The sequence below is a fragment of the Meleagris gallopavo genome, chromosome 5, assembly GCF_905368555.1.
Source record: "Meleagris gallopavo chromosome 5, MGAL_WU_HG_1.1, whole genome shotgun sequence".
Lineage (NCBI taxonomy): Eukaryota > Metazoa > Chordata > Aves > Galliformes > Phasianidae > Meleagris > Meleagris gallopavo.
This window is the reverse complement of record NC_139408.1, coordinates 44928440-44947632: the sequence shown is the minus strand read 5'-3', so window position 1 is coordinate 44947632 and position 19193 is coordinate 44928440. Positions and strand designations below refer to the sequence as shown.

Here is a 19193-nt window from a genome sequence, read left to right as displayed (position 1 = left end):
TCTACCTCTTCAGGAAAGCAACAAAGATCAAACAGTATGTTTTCCAGGCCTACCTGCTTCAAACCTCATCTTCCAGTCTTTGCTGTTGAAATTGCTGTTTATGATTGTCCAGAAAATATCAGCTCCATGAGGAAGTGAAAGTGCATGAAGAACCAGTGGGACTGCCAGGGAAGAAAGCTGAGAGAACTCAGACTTCACAACTCCCCATAAGCTGGAAAGACCAAAAATACAAAGACTGTTTATAGGAGCTTTCTCTTGACATCTTTACTTTGAAATGTCCACACTGTATTACTAGTGAATGCATTTTTCAGTAGAATCTCTATGAGCTGTCATAGACCTTCATGTGAACGCTATAGGGTTGCTTATATGTGAATAGAGCTACTTGGAAGTCTTTAAATTCAACATTTTTTCTTGAAAATCCAGGTCTAGAAATTCCTTACATTGAAACACTTCAGATTTATCAAAACTTTAACTAATTCATGGCATTTGAGCCACATGAACAGTCTTGCCATCATGAATTATGTGCATCCACAAACCACTGTGATGTAAAATTCTTTCTGCAAAATTTATTTTTTGATAAAGCTATCATTGCAGTTTTTTTTCTTGGAAAAAAAAAAGCCTTCTTGAGATAATATAAAAGAAAAATAACTCTGAGATTTAAGTCAGTTGTATACTTCATTTTAAATCAATTTGGGCCATCAGTATGAGAGTTGTAATACTTAAGACTACACACCCTCATTTCAACAGTGGGCTGGGTGGTCTCATATTTGGTTCCTATGCAACACTTTGTTCTCTTCTTGTTGAAATGTTTCACTACCGCTTTTAAAGTGTGACTATGGCCCGAAGGAGGATTCGGACAACTACTGGAATTTGAATCCTATTTCTCTTGAAGTATAGCATGTCAAACTGATGAAGTATAGCGAACTGAGCAACACCAGCACTTGCTTCAAGCAGATGCAGGGCAATATGAAATGCTTATCAATGTTTTACTAGATCCCAATACTTTCCCATTTCTCTGGGGAAAAAAAAATATATATATATAGAAACACTACTTAAATAAAAATAATTATTTTATCTTTCGCCCAGCTATATGTTCACCTCTGATAGGGCTAGAGATGCTCAAGTAAATATGGAACTGGACAAGGCAGGGTATCTCAGTTCTATATGTAGGGCACATTAGATAGAATATTTACACAGCTTCTTAACCTTTCCACAGTTCTCTAACACACTTCATTAATTTTCCCTATTAAACCTTCAAATTCTTTGGAGTCACAATAATGTTTATTTGGGAATCAATTTTCCCTATTAAACCTTCAAATTCTTTGCAGTCACAATGAATGTTTATTTGGGAATCAATTAAGTATGAAGATAAAATGTGTAATAAACAACTACCTTGAAATCAGCATATGATCTTGAATATAAGCAAGAAATTGCGGATGGTCCTTTCTTGCTATATACAGGCATTCTCCATGAAGACAAAGAATCTTCAGACAGTTCAGCATGTTAAAAAGAATGTCTGGTTCTTCAAATCTTGACATTTCCTGTGTAAGCAGAGGCACTATTCTCAACACAGCAAAACCACTTACGTGAAAATTCAAGCTAAACAAACAAATAAATAATTTTACCTGCAGTATAGTGTATATGAGCTTCAAGGTAACTGGAAGTTGCTGATAACAAAATTTTCTTTCTGTATCATTCTTTATCGCTGTTAAAAATGTAAGTTACATAAATTGCTGTTAAAGTCCTCTCATTTGTGGATTCAAAGTGAAACTAAAGAATGTGAAAGTAATCAGAAGCAAATTAGTTCTTGCCATAGTAACACTGACATCAGTAAACTTACAGCTGCACAGAATTTGGCATCCAATGTTTTTGTTACTTGATATGTTCACAAAGCCAACACTTTTTGAGTCAAAAACACCTACTACAAACATAATACAGTCTTCTGTTGATATGCTGAAAGAATAAAATGTGTGAAAAGAAAAGTGACTACATATTGTGCCTTCTGAAAAACTGCTTCAAAACCTTGTATTCTGTATGAATGAAATATTTCTTTCAAGGCCTAATGTAAATACTCAGTCTTCTCACCAAACCTACCAGTATTTTCCGTGGTCTCTGTGTGATTCCCTGGGTTTTCCCCATGTTTTGGTGCTGATTTGTCTTCCTCTTCTCCTTCAGTTCCTATAATAAACTCAGGTCTAGTATACAGAAGACTATCCTCAAGGTTATCTGTGGGCTCCTTTAAGAACATAATAAGTTAAATTCATTTATTGATGTTTTCTAAATACATTAGGCCATATCTTGCTGTTAGTAACATTTTGTGTGGACAAGCTGAGCCCAAATGAGTCAGAGATTGTCTAGCTTTCATGTAAACTGGTGTATTCAAATTATCTAAATCTAAAATCCTGCATCAGCAACTGCATTCTGACAATAAGGTCATGTTTCAGACATGGATTTAAGTGATCACACTTAATGGCTGCTGAGGAGTATCCTCAAGCCTCTGGATCCACAAACCTGTCTTCTTTTCTGAGCATTTTCAACAATCAAGCAAGAACTAAGACATTTCAAGTTGCCTCCTTCTATTCAAAATCATTAATTTATTTGAAAGTATCTACTCTTAGTCTTTAAAGGAAGATGAAAAGCACTAGGTGTTAATGTTTCACATTTTATTTAAAATAGTATCATACGAGTGTAGTTCCAAAGTGGACAGCATTGACAGGGAGAAGAGTTCACACTGAAGGAATATTGCCATCTTCCTTGTGTTCTCTGAATAAATTGAACCGTAGGAGATTTTAAATTCAGTGGCATTTTTGCTTTAACTTCCCAAATGTTCCACACCAAATGTCAGTGCAGCTTTGCTCCCTTGTGCACAATGTAATGAGAATAACAAATAAGAGTTTCAGCATGCCAGTAATACAGGTTATTGTACTTACCACTAGTCTGATTTCTTCTTTTGGAGCAAGTTGTTCCAGCAGCTCAAAACCCAGCTGGTAACACAGAATGCTGGACTGACACAGACCACATTCAACTGCTTTTTCATCTTTCTGACATGTGTGAGAACCACCCCAGGGTGCTTGGAACACATTGTTTATGATGGATATTATATCTTTTGAAATACTGTTCTCTAAGCCCAAAGTGACACCATCATCCTGGAGTTCCATCTGAAAAAGTGAAAAGAGTAAGGATTTAATATTTCTTCAGAAACCACAGCCCTAAGTGTTCTGCCTCTTCCTACATTTCTTCCAATGTTCAAGCCCAAGACTGAACAGCTGGAGTAAGGTTTTGAAGGTAAATAAACAATTTCAAGTACAGGACAATTAACATTACCTGGAGACTGTTACTCAAAACAGTTGGATCTGAATTTTCAATGTATAACTTTAGGTAACCAAAAATAACGCATCTAATCTAAGCCTGTGAACAAACTTCTTCTAGCCTGTAGAAAAAGCACATCTCCTAAGCTCATTTTACTCATATGAGACGCTTAACACAACGTGGAGGTGTCTACATTCTCTTCACTGACCATGAACCCTTAACTCTTATATAGGTGAAGGCACATGAAAGCTGTAGAAAAATTTAAATGCCTTATATTTTGTCATAGTCCCTCATCAGAAAGAGTTTCAATACAGGATTAGAGAGACGAAAGTGACTACAGAACTTCAGTGTCCCTAAATATGGATATTTTTCTTCCATGAGTACCTGCTTCAAGATGAGGTCGAACATCAAAATGAAGCAATTAAGATTCATTTCATCATCCTCACAGTCAAAATCAATTGCCTTTCCACTAGGATGCCCAAAGTTCTTGAAGGGACTGTGAAAAGGACTATGTATAGGACTTCGAAATGGGCTCTGGAAGGGGCTTGGGAAAGGACTCAGCATGTTGTGCTGAACTCTGCGACCAGGGTCAGAAGCAACGCTTACCTGAAGACACATAAAGTAAACATGTTCAAATGAATACGAAGCATTTAAACAATCTTATTCTATACGAGACTAGGGAAAATGTCAAGAATTTTGACAGCTTTACTATTCCTTTCGGTAGCTTTTATTTATTTTTTAACCTGCATCATCATAAATAAAACAGAAAATTGGTGCTAGTAATAAAGTGGCCATCAGGTTACAGTGGCTTGCCTCAGGGATATCAGCTTCAATAGCAGGAAGCTAATAGAGAGTATTTCAAGACAATAGCATAATTATGGCTATACCAAGAATATGAGTAGCTGTAAATGAAATAGGCATAACAACAGTAAGATGTGCATTTCTGTATGAATTTATGTTCACACCATCACAGGCCCCTTACAACACTCTCAGAACCTCTAAATGTTTCAAGGAAATATATGGTTAGATTACACAAGGACTATCTTTAGACCAGCTAGGGTCTGGATTACTGTATAGTCCAATTTTTCTATTTAGTTTATAAGTGGTCATGAACAAGTTGTATAAGTGTTCTCTGCTGAGCTACATTGGAATGTAGGAGGACTACACATGAAGGATCATCAACTGCCTAGATGCTGTAGATCTATAATCTAAAGATATAATCTTTTAACACTGTTTCTTCTGTCCACAAAGTACTTCAGAGAAGACGACTAGAAAGTTAGTCCCGTCAGTACAAGTGTATTAATGCCTACATATTTGTAAATATATATATATATTTTAACAGATCATAAGCTTTTGACAAACTAATTTTCTTTATAGAAAGTTTTACATTTCTTGGAGGGGGAAAAATACAGGCAAAAAAAAAAAAATTCTTCTGTCATCCCCCCCAAATCATCCTAGCCCATCAAACATGAATCAAAATAAAAAAAATTACTCTGGGTGACCAGTTGTCCATAGAAAACATTGTTAACAGATATTAAAATCAAATGAAAAGAACGAAAATAGTTAGAAAATATACCATGACAAACGCTCAAAAAAAAAATCCCATCTGAGTTCACTGATGAAAAACTGCAGTTAACTCCTACCTGCATTCTCTTTACAGTGACCACTTGACAGAGAAGTATTAACTGAAGAAGTCACATAAATTTTATTTCACTCTCAAATTTTGTATTGGGGCTCCAATCAAATGTTACCATACTGAAAAATGACTTTAATTCTTCACATGCATTCTATTAGGATAACTGTTCTAAGCAAAAAATAAAAATAAAAATAAAAGAAATAAAAAAAACCCATGCGGGAGAAACAACCATTACCCTCCGAGCTGCAACATTTCCTGCCAGTTCACTGACTCTAGATTTTCTTTGATTTGCTAATTCCTTCACAGAATTAACTCCATCAGAAAACATGCTGATTAGTAACTGAAGAGGAACAACAATATCAAGCTCAGATAACACCTGAGGAAAGACAATAAGTAAAAAAGAAAAAGATAAGTTTCAAGATTGATAAAAATGCCAGCTACTCTATAAGCATATATATATCACATGATCCTCAGATCAGCAAGTTGCATGCATTTAATTTTGGAATACAGTCAGGTGAGCTGCGAATTTTAGGTTTCTATTCAAATCAAGGCAAAAGAGAACTGTCAAAAAAACACCATATTTTCAAAATATTTGATCACACATTGCTTAGTGTACATTGAGATCAGTTTTATGCACAAAATGTTTCTGTGAAGCAGAAATATTAAAAATAGTTGTATGAATAACTAGTTACTATCTTGATTATTACCTAAAATAGAATTCCTATATTTATTCTAATTCAGCTAGATTGCCTACAGATGCCAATATACTGACAACATTGGTTATCTGCCTATAACTGTGGGAATATCACTACCTACTTTGTCACCTAATATAAGTTCATCCAAACTTGTCATAACCGTTAGTAGGAGCAAGAAAAATCGGCAAGAATCGTACTTTACTTGAAAATTCTGAATACATGATTACTCAGGTAAAATGGCCTTTGCTGACTTATTAAAAGAAGACACTTACATGCAACCAAAGCAATGCTTGTTCTTGCACAGAGGCTGGATACCCTGTGAATCGACAACTGATGAAGCCAAACATCTCTTCCATGGAGAAAGGGAGAGGGCAAAGTTCAATGTCAAACATTTTGCTGAAAAGTAGGACAAAAGTAGAGCATCACTGACATGTTGTCATGGTAAGGTATAACAGAAAACTAGGAGAAAGGCAATCTCACAATTAGCACTCATGATGCTTCTGGAATCTTACCGCCATCCCCATTCTCCAGGGGAGTTGAGCTACAGTGCTGATGCCATCCATTCTGACTGAATCATATCACAGAATCATTGAATGGCTTGGGTTGGAAGGGATCTTAAGAACACATATTTCTAACTCCCCTGCTGTGGGCAGGATTGCACCACTACACAAGACCAGGCTGCCTGTGGCCCCATCCAGCCTGGTCTTGATCACCTCCACAGCTTATCTGGGCAAGTTGTTCTAGTGTCTCACCACAGTGAATTTAGTGATGCACTTTAAGAATTTGTATCACATCTTATATTATGCCCAACTTGATTTGATTTCTATACTCAATATATAGAAAAATTTCTCATCTCACCACCCTACCATTCCTTATTCTCACTAAACATGTTTTCATCGGTCTGTACAAATATAAATTTACAGTTAGTTTCAGAGCCAGACAATGTGAAGCTTTGCTGTCAAAGGCATACAGCTAATACGGAATTATGACTCCAACAGTCACCATTCTTATTTTGGTAATTTTTTGTTCAACAGGAGAAGACAGCAGTTAAATCAATATAAATCAACTATTTTTCAGTGACAGCTCTACTAATCCCCAATATTTCTCCTCAACAGCTAGCCAGGAGGAAAATGAAGCTTCTTCCACTATGCTATTTGAAGACACTGAAAGTCTGCTTTGCTCAACAAAGGAACTGATTCAAGGATACAAAGAACAATGAAATGAAACTTTCCCAAAGGTTGAGTGCTCTAGTCTAAATACAGTTCATGAAAAATCCAGAAGTATTCACTCAGTACTGTCTACTGCATAAAGTAGGCTGAATGAATTCTTTATTCATTTTCAGCATTTTATTTCACTAATACCCTCAATAATCAACATATGTAATAATAAAATGGTTTCTACAAATGTCTACATACCTTAATACTTCTCGGAATTCTTTCAGTTGATTATCAGGCACTTCTGTCCTTATAGCTTCCAACCACTCTGGCATTATACATTCCCATACTGGCTGGTTTATTACATTGTATGGAATCAAGCAAAGGATTCGATTCAGGCCTTCTTTTAATTGGGTCACAGCACTACATGATTTGTCCCAGTATCCACCAACCTGTGGGTATTTTCAGGAATTATACTGATGACCATTACTTCTAGTCCCATATAATTATATAAATATTAGTCCAGCACAAGCACCAATTTGCTCAGTGTGTTGCAGCCAAGAAATCATGAGGGATGTTCATGAGCATCCATCAGCCCAAACTTAGCATTCAGCCATGGTGATTGAATTGTTTTTTTTTCTCTCATTTGAGCCATAGTTCAAAAAATGACTGTCCAAGATTTAGAATAATTTTGCTCACTTCCAGGTCATGACACAGAATAATATCCCACTGACTACAGTTTTCAATGAAGGACAGATTTGTTTGCTCAAACTTGTACCTTTAATTATTTGCTCTGGGCCATCAGCTACAGTGCAGGATCTTTATTTTGAAAAGTTTGGTCTGAAACAGGTCTTCTGCTCTTATTTTTTATTTACTTGTTTTGCTTTTATTTCTTTGACAAACTTCTGTGTTACTGGAGGCAAAAAGTATAAATCCAAGTAAATAAGTAACTGGTCTACGGAGACTAATTATTCTAACTGACCTCAGCTCACATCTGCTGTTCCTTAATGGCTCTAGAGATGCCTGCTGTTTTGGCAGCAACTACTAGTACTCTCAGCCAACAAAATATTTTTAACTCCATTCATCACAGCTCATTTCATGGCTGTTTTTTCTTATTGTTCCAGTGGACCCTTGCATTTCTGGCAAGTTGTTAAACTCATTCTCAGCATTGCAGTAGGGTTTATGAAAGTTTGAAAAGGGCTGGATCCAAGACAAGGCCCAATAAGATCCAAGAAAAAGGTCCACAACACACTGCAGCATAATGTTCAGCCCTTCCTCCCCTCTTTAACCTCAAAGCCCAGATCTCTTCATTTCTAACACCCAGTGAATCCATTCACCTCCCAGATTCCCTCAGCTGCCCTCCAACCCTCCCACAGTCAAGGTCTACCTTCAAAGAGATGGTTCAGAGTTATTTACAGGGTGGTCTGCACATGTATAGCAAATTCTATATGTGAGGTCATGAAAAATCCATAGATAAACACATTATATCTGATGATGTAGTGTATCAAGTCCAGATGACACTTCCTACACTAACTACCAAATTGTAGGAATTAAAATGAACTCGTCCATCTGACATTACTCATAAGGAGATCATAAAATAAAAGTCATCTCCAAAGCTTACAAAAGAACGAGTGTAGCTGGCAGTGATAAATGTGGAAAGTCTGCCTTACACCCCTAACAAACATAAAATTCCTAATTTAATCCTGATGCTTCATTTTCTATAGATGAATATTCACGTATCTAATTTTGATGCATGCTTCTACTATTCATGTTAAGGCAATTTCTGTTTCATAACTAAAGGGCAGAAAGTGAGGAAGGCTCCTTCAAGGAGTTATTCAAGCAAGGGGTCTCACTGATGCCCCCTTAATGACCTTCCAGATAAGTGTCTCTCTCGCCATTAATAATAATGCAAACCATGGCAGATGAGTCTCCCGAGTCGCTTTACATAACAGTAAAGCAGACTAGTAAAGAAGAAGGTAATACCTGGAAGCTGGCAAGTGACACCTTATTTCTGTAATGTGTGCTTTAGCGCATAACGAAGATGTGTCGAGCTATCGAAAATGCACAGTATCTTTCAATCTCTGTAATATTCTTCCACTTTGTCTTCATATCACTGTAAATAATTCCCCGTTTCTGGCAGAATGGAACTTGAAAAGCTATGAAGAGGAAAAATTCCTGAACTCTACTACTCCTTTACCAATGAGATTTCTTCTCTCCTGATAGGGTTGAGGGGGAAATAGTCTTTATCCAGTTTACTATAATGTCTGTGGCAACTAAATAAACCTTCAGATAAATTATTCTTACCCTGGCAAACTCCATTGGTTTAGGAAGGAGGCACATAACCATGACATCAAACCGGACATCACAAACTGTCTTCAACCACTTGGTAACAAACTGGGGTTTGAGCTTTTCAACCAGGCTACCAACTTCATCATCCATCATGTAAGCTGTAGAGTGAAACCACTGAAACACCATGCTAACCAGCCTTGCTAAACTCTCTGTGGGTGTATTCTCACTGGGAGTGCAAAGGCTCACCTGCAAGACAGAAGTACAAAGTTTCTCACCTTTCATTCTAGAAATGAAAGTATTTGTCTACTGTATTTTGCATGTTCTCAGAGATACACGGGTGCAGAATAACCGAGCTGATTAGCTTTGAATTTGGCACAGGATAATTGACAAAATATTTCCATAACTAGAGAATAACAATAAGAAGGGGGGAAAAAAGCATTTATTTTTTCTCTTTTTTTAACACTGAAAATAATCAAAACTATGCTTTGACAAACTGAAACATTCTGGTTTGAGTTTTAAAATCATTTCTCTTTTCAGAAGGTAATCTAATGTCCAGTAAAATATGACCCAAATATAAATATATAAAATGTAGAAATTAAAAAGATTATACCAAATCAAGAGTTTAAAAAAAAAAAAAAAAGCCATGAAAGAAGATATTAAGTTGGTATAATCAGTGATCTTTGCTCTATAAGAGGATACCAATTTTGATTTTTGTCTCATTTGGGGCAGGAATATGAATTTTAAGCCTTCAAAAATACCTGTAAAATGATTAATAGTAATTTTCTCCCTGTCTCCAAACTTTCTTTTTTTTTTTTTTTCTAAACAATGTCTGCACTGTAAGACTATTCCAAATCAGAGACAAAGTTTGTACCTCAAATCACAGAGCAGGCACATTTTAAGCCTTTAATGACCTGCTGTTTGAGCTTTCTACCTTCTAAGGAGAAGGAGAATGTTTCAAGTCAGGTTACTGCACTGAATTTAAAAAAAAAAAAAAAAAAAAAAAGAAGATTTAGGAAGTTCCTTCTAACCACCCAATAGCTAATGGTTGAGGGAGAGAAAAAGAATTTAGGCTTCAGAAATAAAAGAAGAAGTACTTCTTACCAAGAACCAGATACCAAATTGGCTTAGGAGTCGTTGGTCGTGCTTGTCATCATCTTTATTATCAAAGTCTGTGTTGTCCAGGGAGTGATGAGAAGAGGAAAGGCCCATCTGCCTCCTGCGGTTGAGTTCATGCTCCCTCTGCTCAGCATGGAACTCCGCTTCTTTCAGCAAGCTATAAAACAAGTTCATAGGCAGTGAAGACAGCTTTCTTGCACTTGATACAGATATCTGATGAACAATGATTAGCGATTAAGGCATTCGATGTCAACATTTTCCCGGAGACAGTAATGAAATTTACTTCTAGGAATCAAGGCTGAATTCTTCCATGAGGACAACACTCACAGCTGACTGGTACTCGGCCAAAGCAGCAGGAGTTCAGTACCCATGAGTTATGCAGGCAGTGTTTACACAAAAGCTTGATCCTGCTTTGTATATAGATTCTGTACGAACTAGAATATTACCTGATCACAGCTTCTACAGTACACACAAGCTCCTCTGCCCCACACTCCCGTGTGTTGATAGGGGGTGGTGAGGTCTGGTAAAGATGGGTTTCTGCTGCTGCCCCAACTTCACTGCTGTGATGATTTGAATGGCATCTTTTGCAATAGCGCACCGGCCTGTTGCCATGTCGACCACAGCATCCTGCTGAGAAGCATGTAACCACAGCTCTTCTGACATGTGAACTACAGTTCTGGAAAATGAAAATAATTTTTTTAGGCCATAAGTATCAGGCAGTGGAACTGAAAACTGATGAGAGTCCACACAGGAGAGCTGACTCAAGTGTTGGCTGTTTGCAGATCAATGTACAGGCACAGATGTGTACAAACGCCCGATGCCAAGTGTCACTGAGCTTTCAAGAAGATGAGCTCATGTCTGGACTTAAATGTCACAGTTGCTCTTCTTTTGGCCAAAGCAACATTTAAGTCATCAACTTTTGGCTTGTAGCAATCTCTAAAATTTACAGTAGTTCTCTTAACCATTGCTTATACTTCAAAACATCCCTTCAAGTTTTATATATAGCAAACTAACACATTCTTAGGTATGTAATCAATGATGCCACATCAGTTTACTCTACGTGTGAATCTGCCTTATCATATGTAATTGTCCAAACCCCTGAAGTATGCACTACCTTCATTTTTGCCCTGCGGTAATCTGGCCCAACAGAAAAGCTTTATTTATCACAGAAGATCTAGCATATGTTATATATTGTATCCTTCATTACTGAACTATTATTAAAACACACTAGCCAGTAGGTTTTGCAAGCAGATTCTTTTTGTCAGCAATTTTTTAGACCACTGAATACTTTCAGTCCATATATTTAAAACAATTCACTGTTTACAGTAGGAGTTTTGTCCAATTTAAGATTAATCTAGAACTTCAGGAAAACAAGAAGATATAAAATACTCAAGATAAAAAAAAAAATCAATCTTTTGCTGTATTTACTTCATAAGCAGTTACAGAATAACAAATCCACTCAATTGCATAATTAAATTGCCTTACTCATTACATCTTGAATAAAAACCTACCACTCCAGTCAAATATCAACAGTTTAAACAAAAAGAAGTCTTGCTTCTAAATCATTCCCATCTCCAACAAATGCATTCACGGATAAACTGTGAAAACTTGGAATGATACCAAAAAGGATGCACCACACACTAATGGAATGACATTACACACAACACCAAATCATGCCTCATCACAGAAATGACTTAATCTTACCTTCTTCTGACATATAGCAGAAATTTCAGCTGTAAGGGGAAGGCATACAAAACATCAACATAGAATGATGATTCTTCTAGTTTAATATGCCAACCATGGGAAAATGGAATAGCTGCAAGGAATTCTCTGAGGCTAAACTTATGCTTCCAGATACTACTCAAATCTCTAAGTCTTTTGGATTCCTGAAGGTAGGACACTGCATACATTTGTTTACTAGCTGTTTCTATACAGGAATGAAAGAAAAGTCCTGGTATGTTAAGTGTGCTGTGCTCCCATCCACTCTTCATAGGAAGATTTGCAACAGTGAGCCTGTTGGCATACTAATACAACTGGCATACCATGGGAAGCAGGGCTCACAGAATTACATTGTCTGCGAAAGCTGGTAGTATTGGTGAATTTAGATTAACAATGTAGATGTAGCCACTACATCCATAATCACTATCTCCACAGAGAAATATTTGATGATTCAACCTGTAAGCAGTACCTCTCAGTCTTTAACCCCATTATCTGATTCAGAGGCTTCTGAATCCCCGACTCCCTTAAAATAAATGAAAAAAAAAGAATTCAAATTCCCTTAAAATAAATGATACATTTTGTAACCTGGGTTAGATTGTAACTGTAAGGAAACAGCAAGAAAAAAATCCACAGTCTAAGAATTTCCAGTTTGCTGAACAAAGAGAAAGGGAATGTCTTTGTTTTGTCCTTGAAACAGTATTCTAGAGAATATGTGACTGTCCTTGTAAACTCAGGAAAGTCTATCTGCTTTCTGGCAGATAGTAGAATAACAAATATATTCTTTGGCCAATGGGCCATGATTGGATCAATGTATAGATCATTGAAAAATATGTTATGTCCATTTCTGATATCCTTTACAGCTTCCTCTTTGTAGAATACATTTTCAGAAGCTTTTAAAGCTTTAAAATCAGAGCCAGGTTATCAGAAGAACTAGCTCCTCTTCTTGGCCAAAATACATTTTATAGATTTGGCTTCAACAATATATGCTTAAAGAATTTAAAATCTGTTCAGTTACCTCCGTTTCCTCACAAATAAAGAGCTGCATATGATTTCAAGTATAAACTAGTTAACGCTTTACAATAATTTAAAGACATTTAGCAGCATGAAGAACAAGCTACTTTCAAATTCTACAGTACTTTTTAAAAATAGAATGCAGCATTTTAAGTAACACAGTACGCAGAAATACCATACCAACATAGGGATGTACAATTGTGATTAGTTTGTACCTACCCTTAAGATACCTCTTACCTTGTGGTAGAAGAACATCAATCAACCATTCACTGTGATCCCTATAAAAATTGTATATCTAATTAGCTTTCCATTTCTTTATTTACATATGCATTTATTTTTGCACTGAGGAAAATTACCTACATGAATGTGGAAGCATTGACGTTAGTCCCAAGAAGTGTTTTTACAAGTACAGTTTCTTAAACGACAGGCTGCTTGATTTTACCTCTCTTTGCTGTCCCTGACTTACTACAAATTACTGCTCTGACATTGGTACATCACGTTCAAAGCTTTCAAAAATTACTTATAAGGCACTAATTTATTAAATGAAAACAGTGAGTGCTCTGGAAGTTTGAAGGCTAAGAAGTGATAGCGAAGAGTGACAGACAGATATGGAAAAAAGTTGTTCTAGTACCACTTACTGTGAGTCTCCTCAGAAGCTATGGTTCTACCAAATTAAATTACTTTGTCCTGAAGCTTTAAATCAATGTCTTAAAAACTAAGATGACTTCTACAAGATGTAATTGCTTTTTCTGGCAGCTGGTGTGATATAAAGGTGGCTGTTAAATTGAGGACAAAACAAAAACAAAAACATGTAGCTTCTGAACTAACTTTGTCTATTTGAACTAGTGATTTGAAGTCCCCTTAATTATGAGCAGATAAAGCACAAAAAAATTGATTTAAAATCAATTTTAAAAAACTGAGGTTAATGAGGTTCATTCATCTCAAGATATATATTCCTTTAATGTACTGGACAAGCCTGGACCAGTTTCAATTCTTTACTATGCTGCTTTACAGTATATATTAGAGAACAATCTGAAATATATGCAACAGAAAAGTAACCAAGTCTCTGCAAAAGATCTTTCATTGTAATATCCTGCTTTAATGACATTCAGAGGACAAGGAGAAAGAAAAATTTCATAAGCAAAAGCTTGTACATTAGTAAGGTTCCCCTACCACTGTCAATACATCCCACACTCTAGTCACTCAATGATCTTAACTTCAAAACTCACTACTGACCCATTTAACTGCAAGTTCTAACCATTTGGGTAAGTTTCTGTAACCCTTGTTCACTGTGTTGCACTGTGCTCTATATTTGAAGAGAGTTAACTATACAAATTATATGCTAATCATACAGAAAAAAAAAAGTGTAACAGTCTTTTGTAACAGATTCTTCTGAAGTGTGGAGTTTAACTGACTGTGCCTGATCATTCTCCATCTCTCAGTGTACCTACCCTGCAATTCTCTGGCTGCATTCTTCACAAAGATATAGGGGAGGTGGTTTATCGCCCAAAGCCACAGACAAGGATGGGTCAATGCACATCTGAAACACAGAGAAGGAAAATAATTAACACATCTGTCCATGAAAGTTCACTGAGAAAGTGTTCAATGCATCAATGCAGAGACAATCTATACAATACAGCCTTGATAACTATTGAGAGCATTAAGTATTCTGAAAGATGGTACTCAGGATCTGGCAGTCAAAGATCTTAAAGTATTCTTGACAAAGAAAGGAATATATCTGAAAATGAGAATCTATGGGAAAAGAACAATTTGTGTTCCAATATGAAAATCTTCATTCTCTGAAAGACCAGTACGTTTTGTGTTACACGTTCACATTCATTAACGTTGCACAGTCACAACAGACTTTTTGTTTCTTCCAAACAGTCACTGAGAGAATTGCTTAGGACAAGGTAATGTAAAAGTTTATTTCTCTCTCAGTAATTTCCCTTTCAGCAGGACCTAATTTTCAGTCCTCATAGCTGTTAACTACCCAGCACAATTCCAGTGACAGAATGCCCCCACATGTGGGACAAGTGTCACCATGATATCCAGTCTGCAAAACAACCTGTGGAAAAGGTTTGCTGAAGAATTTCTTGACTCACATAATTGTATTTGTGTACGAACTGGTGCCAGGAAAATTAATTGCACCTACATATTTAACTAATTAGTATGCTAAGCCATAGTATGCTCTGAACTTGGGATGCTATTGTTGTCTGCCACTGAATTGCTCTCTGATCCTGTGCAAACCATTTTACTTGTTATTTTGTGTGTAAACAAAAAAGCCATCATTTGCATCCTCTTAAAGCAGGCTATAAAAGTGGTATATAAAGCACTGTTGCTATTTGCTTTAGAACACATTCTAATCAAAGGATCACAATAAGAATACAAGTATTGTATGAACATCAGTCTGATATCAAGATGAACATGTATTATGCAACTGACGTATTTCGTGTATATACTTAGGTTCCTCTGAAAGTAATGTCTCCTAGTTATTCCCATAGGAACCATATCAGACACAAAAAGCACAACAGTCCTTTTTGACAAAGCAAATTCTCAGCTACAAAACACTATTTTTCAACAGAGTCACTACAATCAGCTATATATTTTCACCAGGGATGAACTATGGCCTGCATGCCACACTTGTAAAAATCTGCATTAGCAGAGTTGACTCACTGTTGCTGTCCCCAGTGCCAAAACAAAGCACCCAGCACCTCACTGTGCTCACATCCACTGTTTGGTCTCCATCAACATTCATTAAGTGTAGATGAATGTCAATGGATGCAATTTTTTCAGTATGGATGAATTCAATTCCACATCTCTGCTTCATAAGCACTTCCATGTCAGATGCCATTTTGTCAGACTGCCCCTCTACTGCAACCTGTCACTCAGCAACAAAATGTAACAGACTATTGTTGTGAAGGTTCAACTTCTACTGCCATATGACCAACGTCTGACTCTGGTATCATGAACAAATATAATAAAACAGGAGGCATTACTTTCAGAGCAAGCTTCATAATTAGATTTGCACATATACTTACACAATCACATATGTTTAGGAAAATATTTATTAGCCAGCTTAGAATTCTATATGTTGCTTTGTAACCATTCTAATGTTAAGGCTTGACTCACAGTTATTGGAGGAAATATTCCATCTTGCTTTAGGTATTCAAAAAAAAAAAAAAAAAAACATTCACAAAGCTCTCACTCCTTTAGTCTTGAAAGGTTTTTCTATTCTCTTAGCTACCCATCTGCTCTTAGTCAGCTAAACATTACCATGCCCCACACCTGCAGCGAAGTGCAACCTCCCCCACCTCCAGATAATCAGGTTTGACCTCTGACAAAATAGCAGTACCTTTACAGCTGGTTTGTTAATTGCATTATGGCATTCAATATGCTGGCAATGAATAGGATTCCAAGCTGCAAAACCAAAACACAGGAGATTAATAGACATATAAATAATAGAAATTATTTATATTTTTTGTGTCTAGTGGTATCAATAAAAAACAAGTTCCTCTTGTATAAGTACTACATAAATATGAAAGACGTAATTCCTCAGGAAGACTAATAACTACAATAAACAAACTATGAAGGAAAAGAAAAAGAAAGACACAGACATTCCCCTTGTAGATCCTTCCCATTCTCACTAGGTTTTGAATTAATTAATAATTTTCCACCTCCCAGAACCAGACAGTAGGAGTAGCTCAGTAAATTCAAAAGCATGCATAGGCTAAATGAGAACGCACTGTAATACTGGAAGAACACCCTAGCCACAGAAGGAACCTTAGTTTTGTAATGACAAGAAGTAAACAAAAGGTAGGTTCAAGCAATCTCTGTTGGATGCTTTATGGAATGCCCTCAAGTCAAAGTGCCGTGCAACTGAGGAAAACACATGGCTCGCAGTGGGATACACTAATAGAAAAGTTAGAAAAATAGAAAAATGGAGAAAAACTACTCCAGTCTGCCGTGTGTTAGTAAGAATTCAGACTGAATATTGTGCTGCGTTTGTAAATCTGACCACATAAAAGAAGTGATGCAGAGGAGTACAATAGGAATTCTTTAAAAAGAAAAATCAAGGCAAATGTTTAAAAGAGATCATACAAATAGCTATAAGAAACATTCAAGATGAACTTGAGTTGGTCTAGATGGTCTTCTTCATTTTTATTATGTAAATTTTTGCATTTTGGTCCAGAAATTTTAAAAATTAACACTCCTGTATGACAAGGATTATTTGAAACAGACAGGTTGAGACAGGCAAGCAAGTAGTGAAATGCTGCCTGACAGTTCCAACTATTAAAGCAGAATCCTCCCATTAGGTAGTTCGGTGGACAGATGACTTGCACCATTCACTTTCTCAGCTCTATATGCATGGCTGACATTTTCACTCTACAGTCAACCTTGAAACTTATCCATTATAATGACCACAACTGACATGACCTGAGTTCTTTGACAATAACAGCCAAATAAACAGCCTTAGCAAAAGCAGTAGTGATAGCAGCTGGCACAACAAAGCAACCAAAGCAGTAATTGAAAGAAACATAAGCCAGAATCACTGTGAGGCCAAGAAAGCAGTTTCACAGACCATTTGGAATGCTGTACTTATTTCTCCTCCTGTTCCCTTTAGTTAGTATTTGGAGTAACACCGTATAATCACTAGCCATGATCAATTTTTTTTTATTTTCCATAAGATTTTTTGCAAACACAGACAAAGTGATATTGTATATACCTATGAAAGCACAACTCACGAAACAACAGGATTTTAAAATATATCTTAGAACTGCAAGCATGCAATTAACACACTGCTGACTATTCACTTCATATTTATTTTGGCTTACACAAAAATAGCTGCACTGACCTGTGTATTGCAGTCCTCTGTACTCACTGATTGCTCCAGGGGGTTTTAAATTGGGCCAATAGTGAAATAACATTTGTACTGCTGGAGGTTTAACTTGAGATGGTCCATAGGCTATGACATATAGCAAATCCTAAGGAAAGAAATACACGTTTATTGCTCAAGGTAAAAAATACAGTTCAACATTTACTATTTGCTTCCACAAATATACTTGAACACACAAAATATGTACTCTTAATGCCCTACCAATTATTTTTTGTAATCTCTTACAAGTAGATTAGATGTAAAACTTAAAAGATATGTCTACAACTGGCTTCTGAGTTTGGTCAGAACATCCAACAGCTGTGATCCCTCCCAGATGGTATACTAGCACACAGCAAATGAAGCCTTTGTCTATTCTTCGGGCAAAGAGGTGTCACATAGTTAAATAACTGGATCCAAATCAGATTCGGGCTAAGACGATATTTACAGAGTCCTTGGAAGAGTTAAATATCACAGAAACTGATAAGATTGGTAGTTTTCAATATTTCTGCCACTTGGAGCCACAACTACTTAGTATTTAGGAAAGAGAGGTCTGTTCTACGAAAAGTAGTGTTGCTTCTGTAATGTTAAAATCAGTACCTTCCTCTTCATAACTCAGAGGATGAAATATATAGATTTTTTTATCAGCTCTTGACATATAATCAGCTCTATTTTCAAGCCCTCTGGTTTTCATTACCAGCAAGACATTTCCACAAGGTACATAAGATCACAAACTTACTTTCCATACTTCCTGTTTATATTTCATGAGACATTCCAGTAACTGGCAGTGATACACTGAGAGAGAGAAGACAGTAATACTAAATACTAATGTAATACTAAAACGGAAACTCATGTTACAGAAGTGATATAATTAACCAGTTGGTTTTTCTTTGTCTACATTTAATTTAATTACCTTTTATTTTAAAAAGTTTGCTAGAGGATTATGCCCTGAGAGTTCTCATAAAATAGCACACTTTAAATATTACTAAATATCAGTTAATGCAGTAAGATAATGAGCCTTATGAGGGTACTCATGGAGGTCATTTTTTTGAGACATCTTGCTTAGGAATACCTGCTAATTCACTTAGTTTCTTCGGCACTATATAAAGCCATAAATGGGTGTTTTGTCATTTACTGCGAGACAGAGACAGAAACAACACGTGACAGCACATCATTCCTTTGTATACCAAAGAGTAAAGAAGCCATACTGTATTAAACACGAGAGCCAAAGGAACCCCTTAATATTTGTCTGACTTCCCCAAAATCACAGAGGCAAATTTTTCTCTGATGGATGGAACATGAACTCGCATGCAAAAATGCAACAGTTTATGAAAAAAAGTTGCACAAGTAGCTTTTAAAAATCGTGTACTGTTTTTATTTACCCCTGAACTGCA

At 36.3% G+C, this 19193-nt stretch overlaps 1 protein-coding gene across 19 annotated transcripts in view; it reads right to left on the bottom strand.

Moving 5' to 3' along the window:
• UNC79 (unc-79 subunit of NALCN channel complex) overlaps positions 1–19193 on the bottom strand; it is a 96537-nt gene that overhangs the window by 60830 nt on the left and 16514 nt on the right. For 17 of the 19 annotated variants that reach the window (XR_014883736.1, XR_014883737.1, XM_085225536.1 and 14 more), the window contains 18 exons: positions 18539–18594; positions 17782–17911; positions 16282–16346; positions 14381–14469; positions 13167–13207; positions 11904–11932; positions 10646–10875; positions 10185–10356; positions 9099–9329; positions 7056–7246; positions 5913–6036; positions 5181–5321; positions 3694–3915; positions 2931–3158; positions 2095–2236; positions 1626–1705; positions 1393–1541; positions 54–211 (listed from right to left, as the gene is read on the bottom strand). Coding sequence is in view for 17 of the 19 variants with exons in the window: in XM_085225536.1 (XP_085081662.1) it covers positions 54–211; positions 1393–1541; positions 1626–1705; positions 2095–2236; positions 2931–3158; positions 3694–3915; positions 5181–5321; positions 5913–6036; positions 7056–7246; positions 9099–9329; positions 10185–10356; positions 10646–10875; positions 11904–11932; positions 13167–13207; positions 14381–14469; positions 16282–16346; positions 17782–17911; positions 18539–18594 (2478 nt within the window). In the remaining 2 variants the exon portion in view is untranslated. Of the gene's footprint in view, positions 1–53; positions 212–1392; positions 1542–1625; positions 1706–2094; positions 2237–2930; positions 3159–3693; positions 3916–5180; positions 5322–5912; positions 6037–7055; positions 7247–9098; positions 9330–10184; positions 10357–10645; positions 10876–11903; positions 11933–13166; positions 13208–14380; positions 14470–16281; positions 16347–17781; positions 17912–18538; positions 18595–19193 lie in introns of those variants that run through there. The other 2 variants (XM_085225543.1, XM_085225544.1) reach the window with 2 other exon arrangements.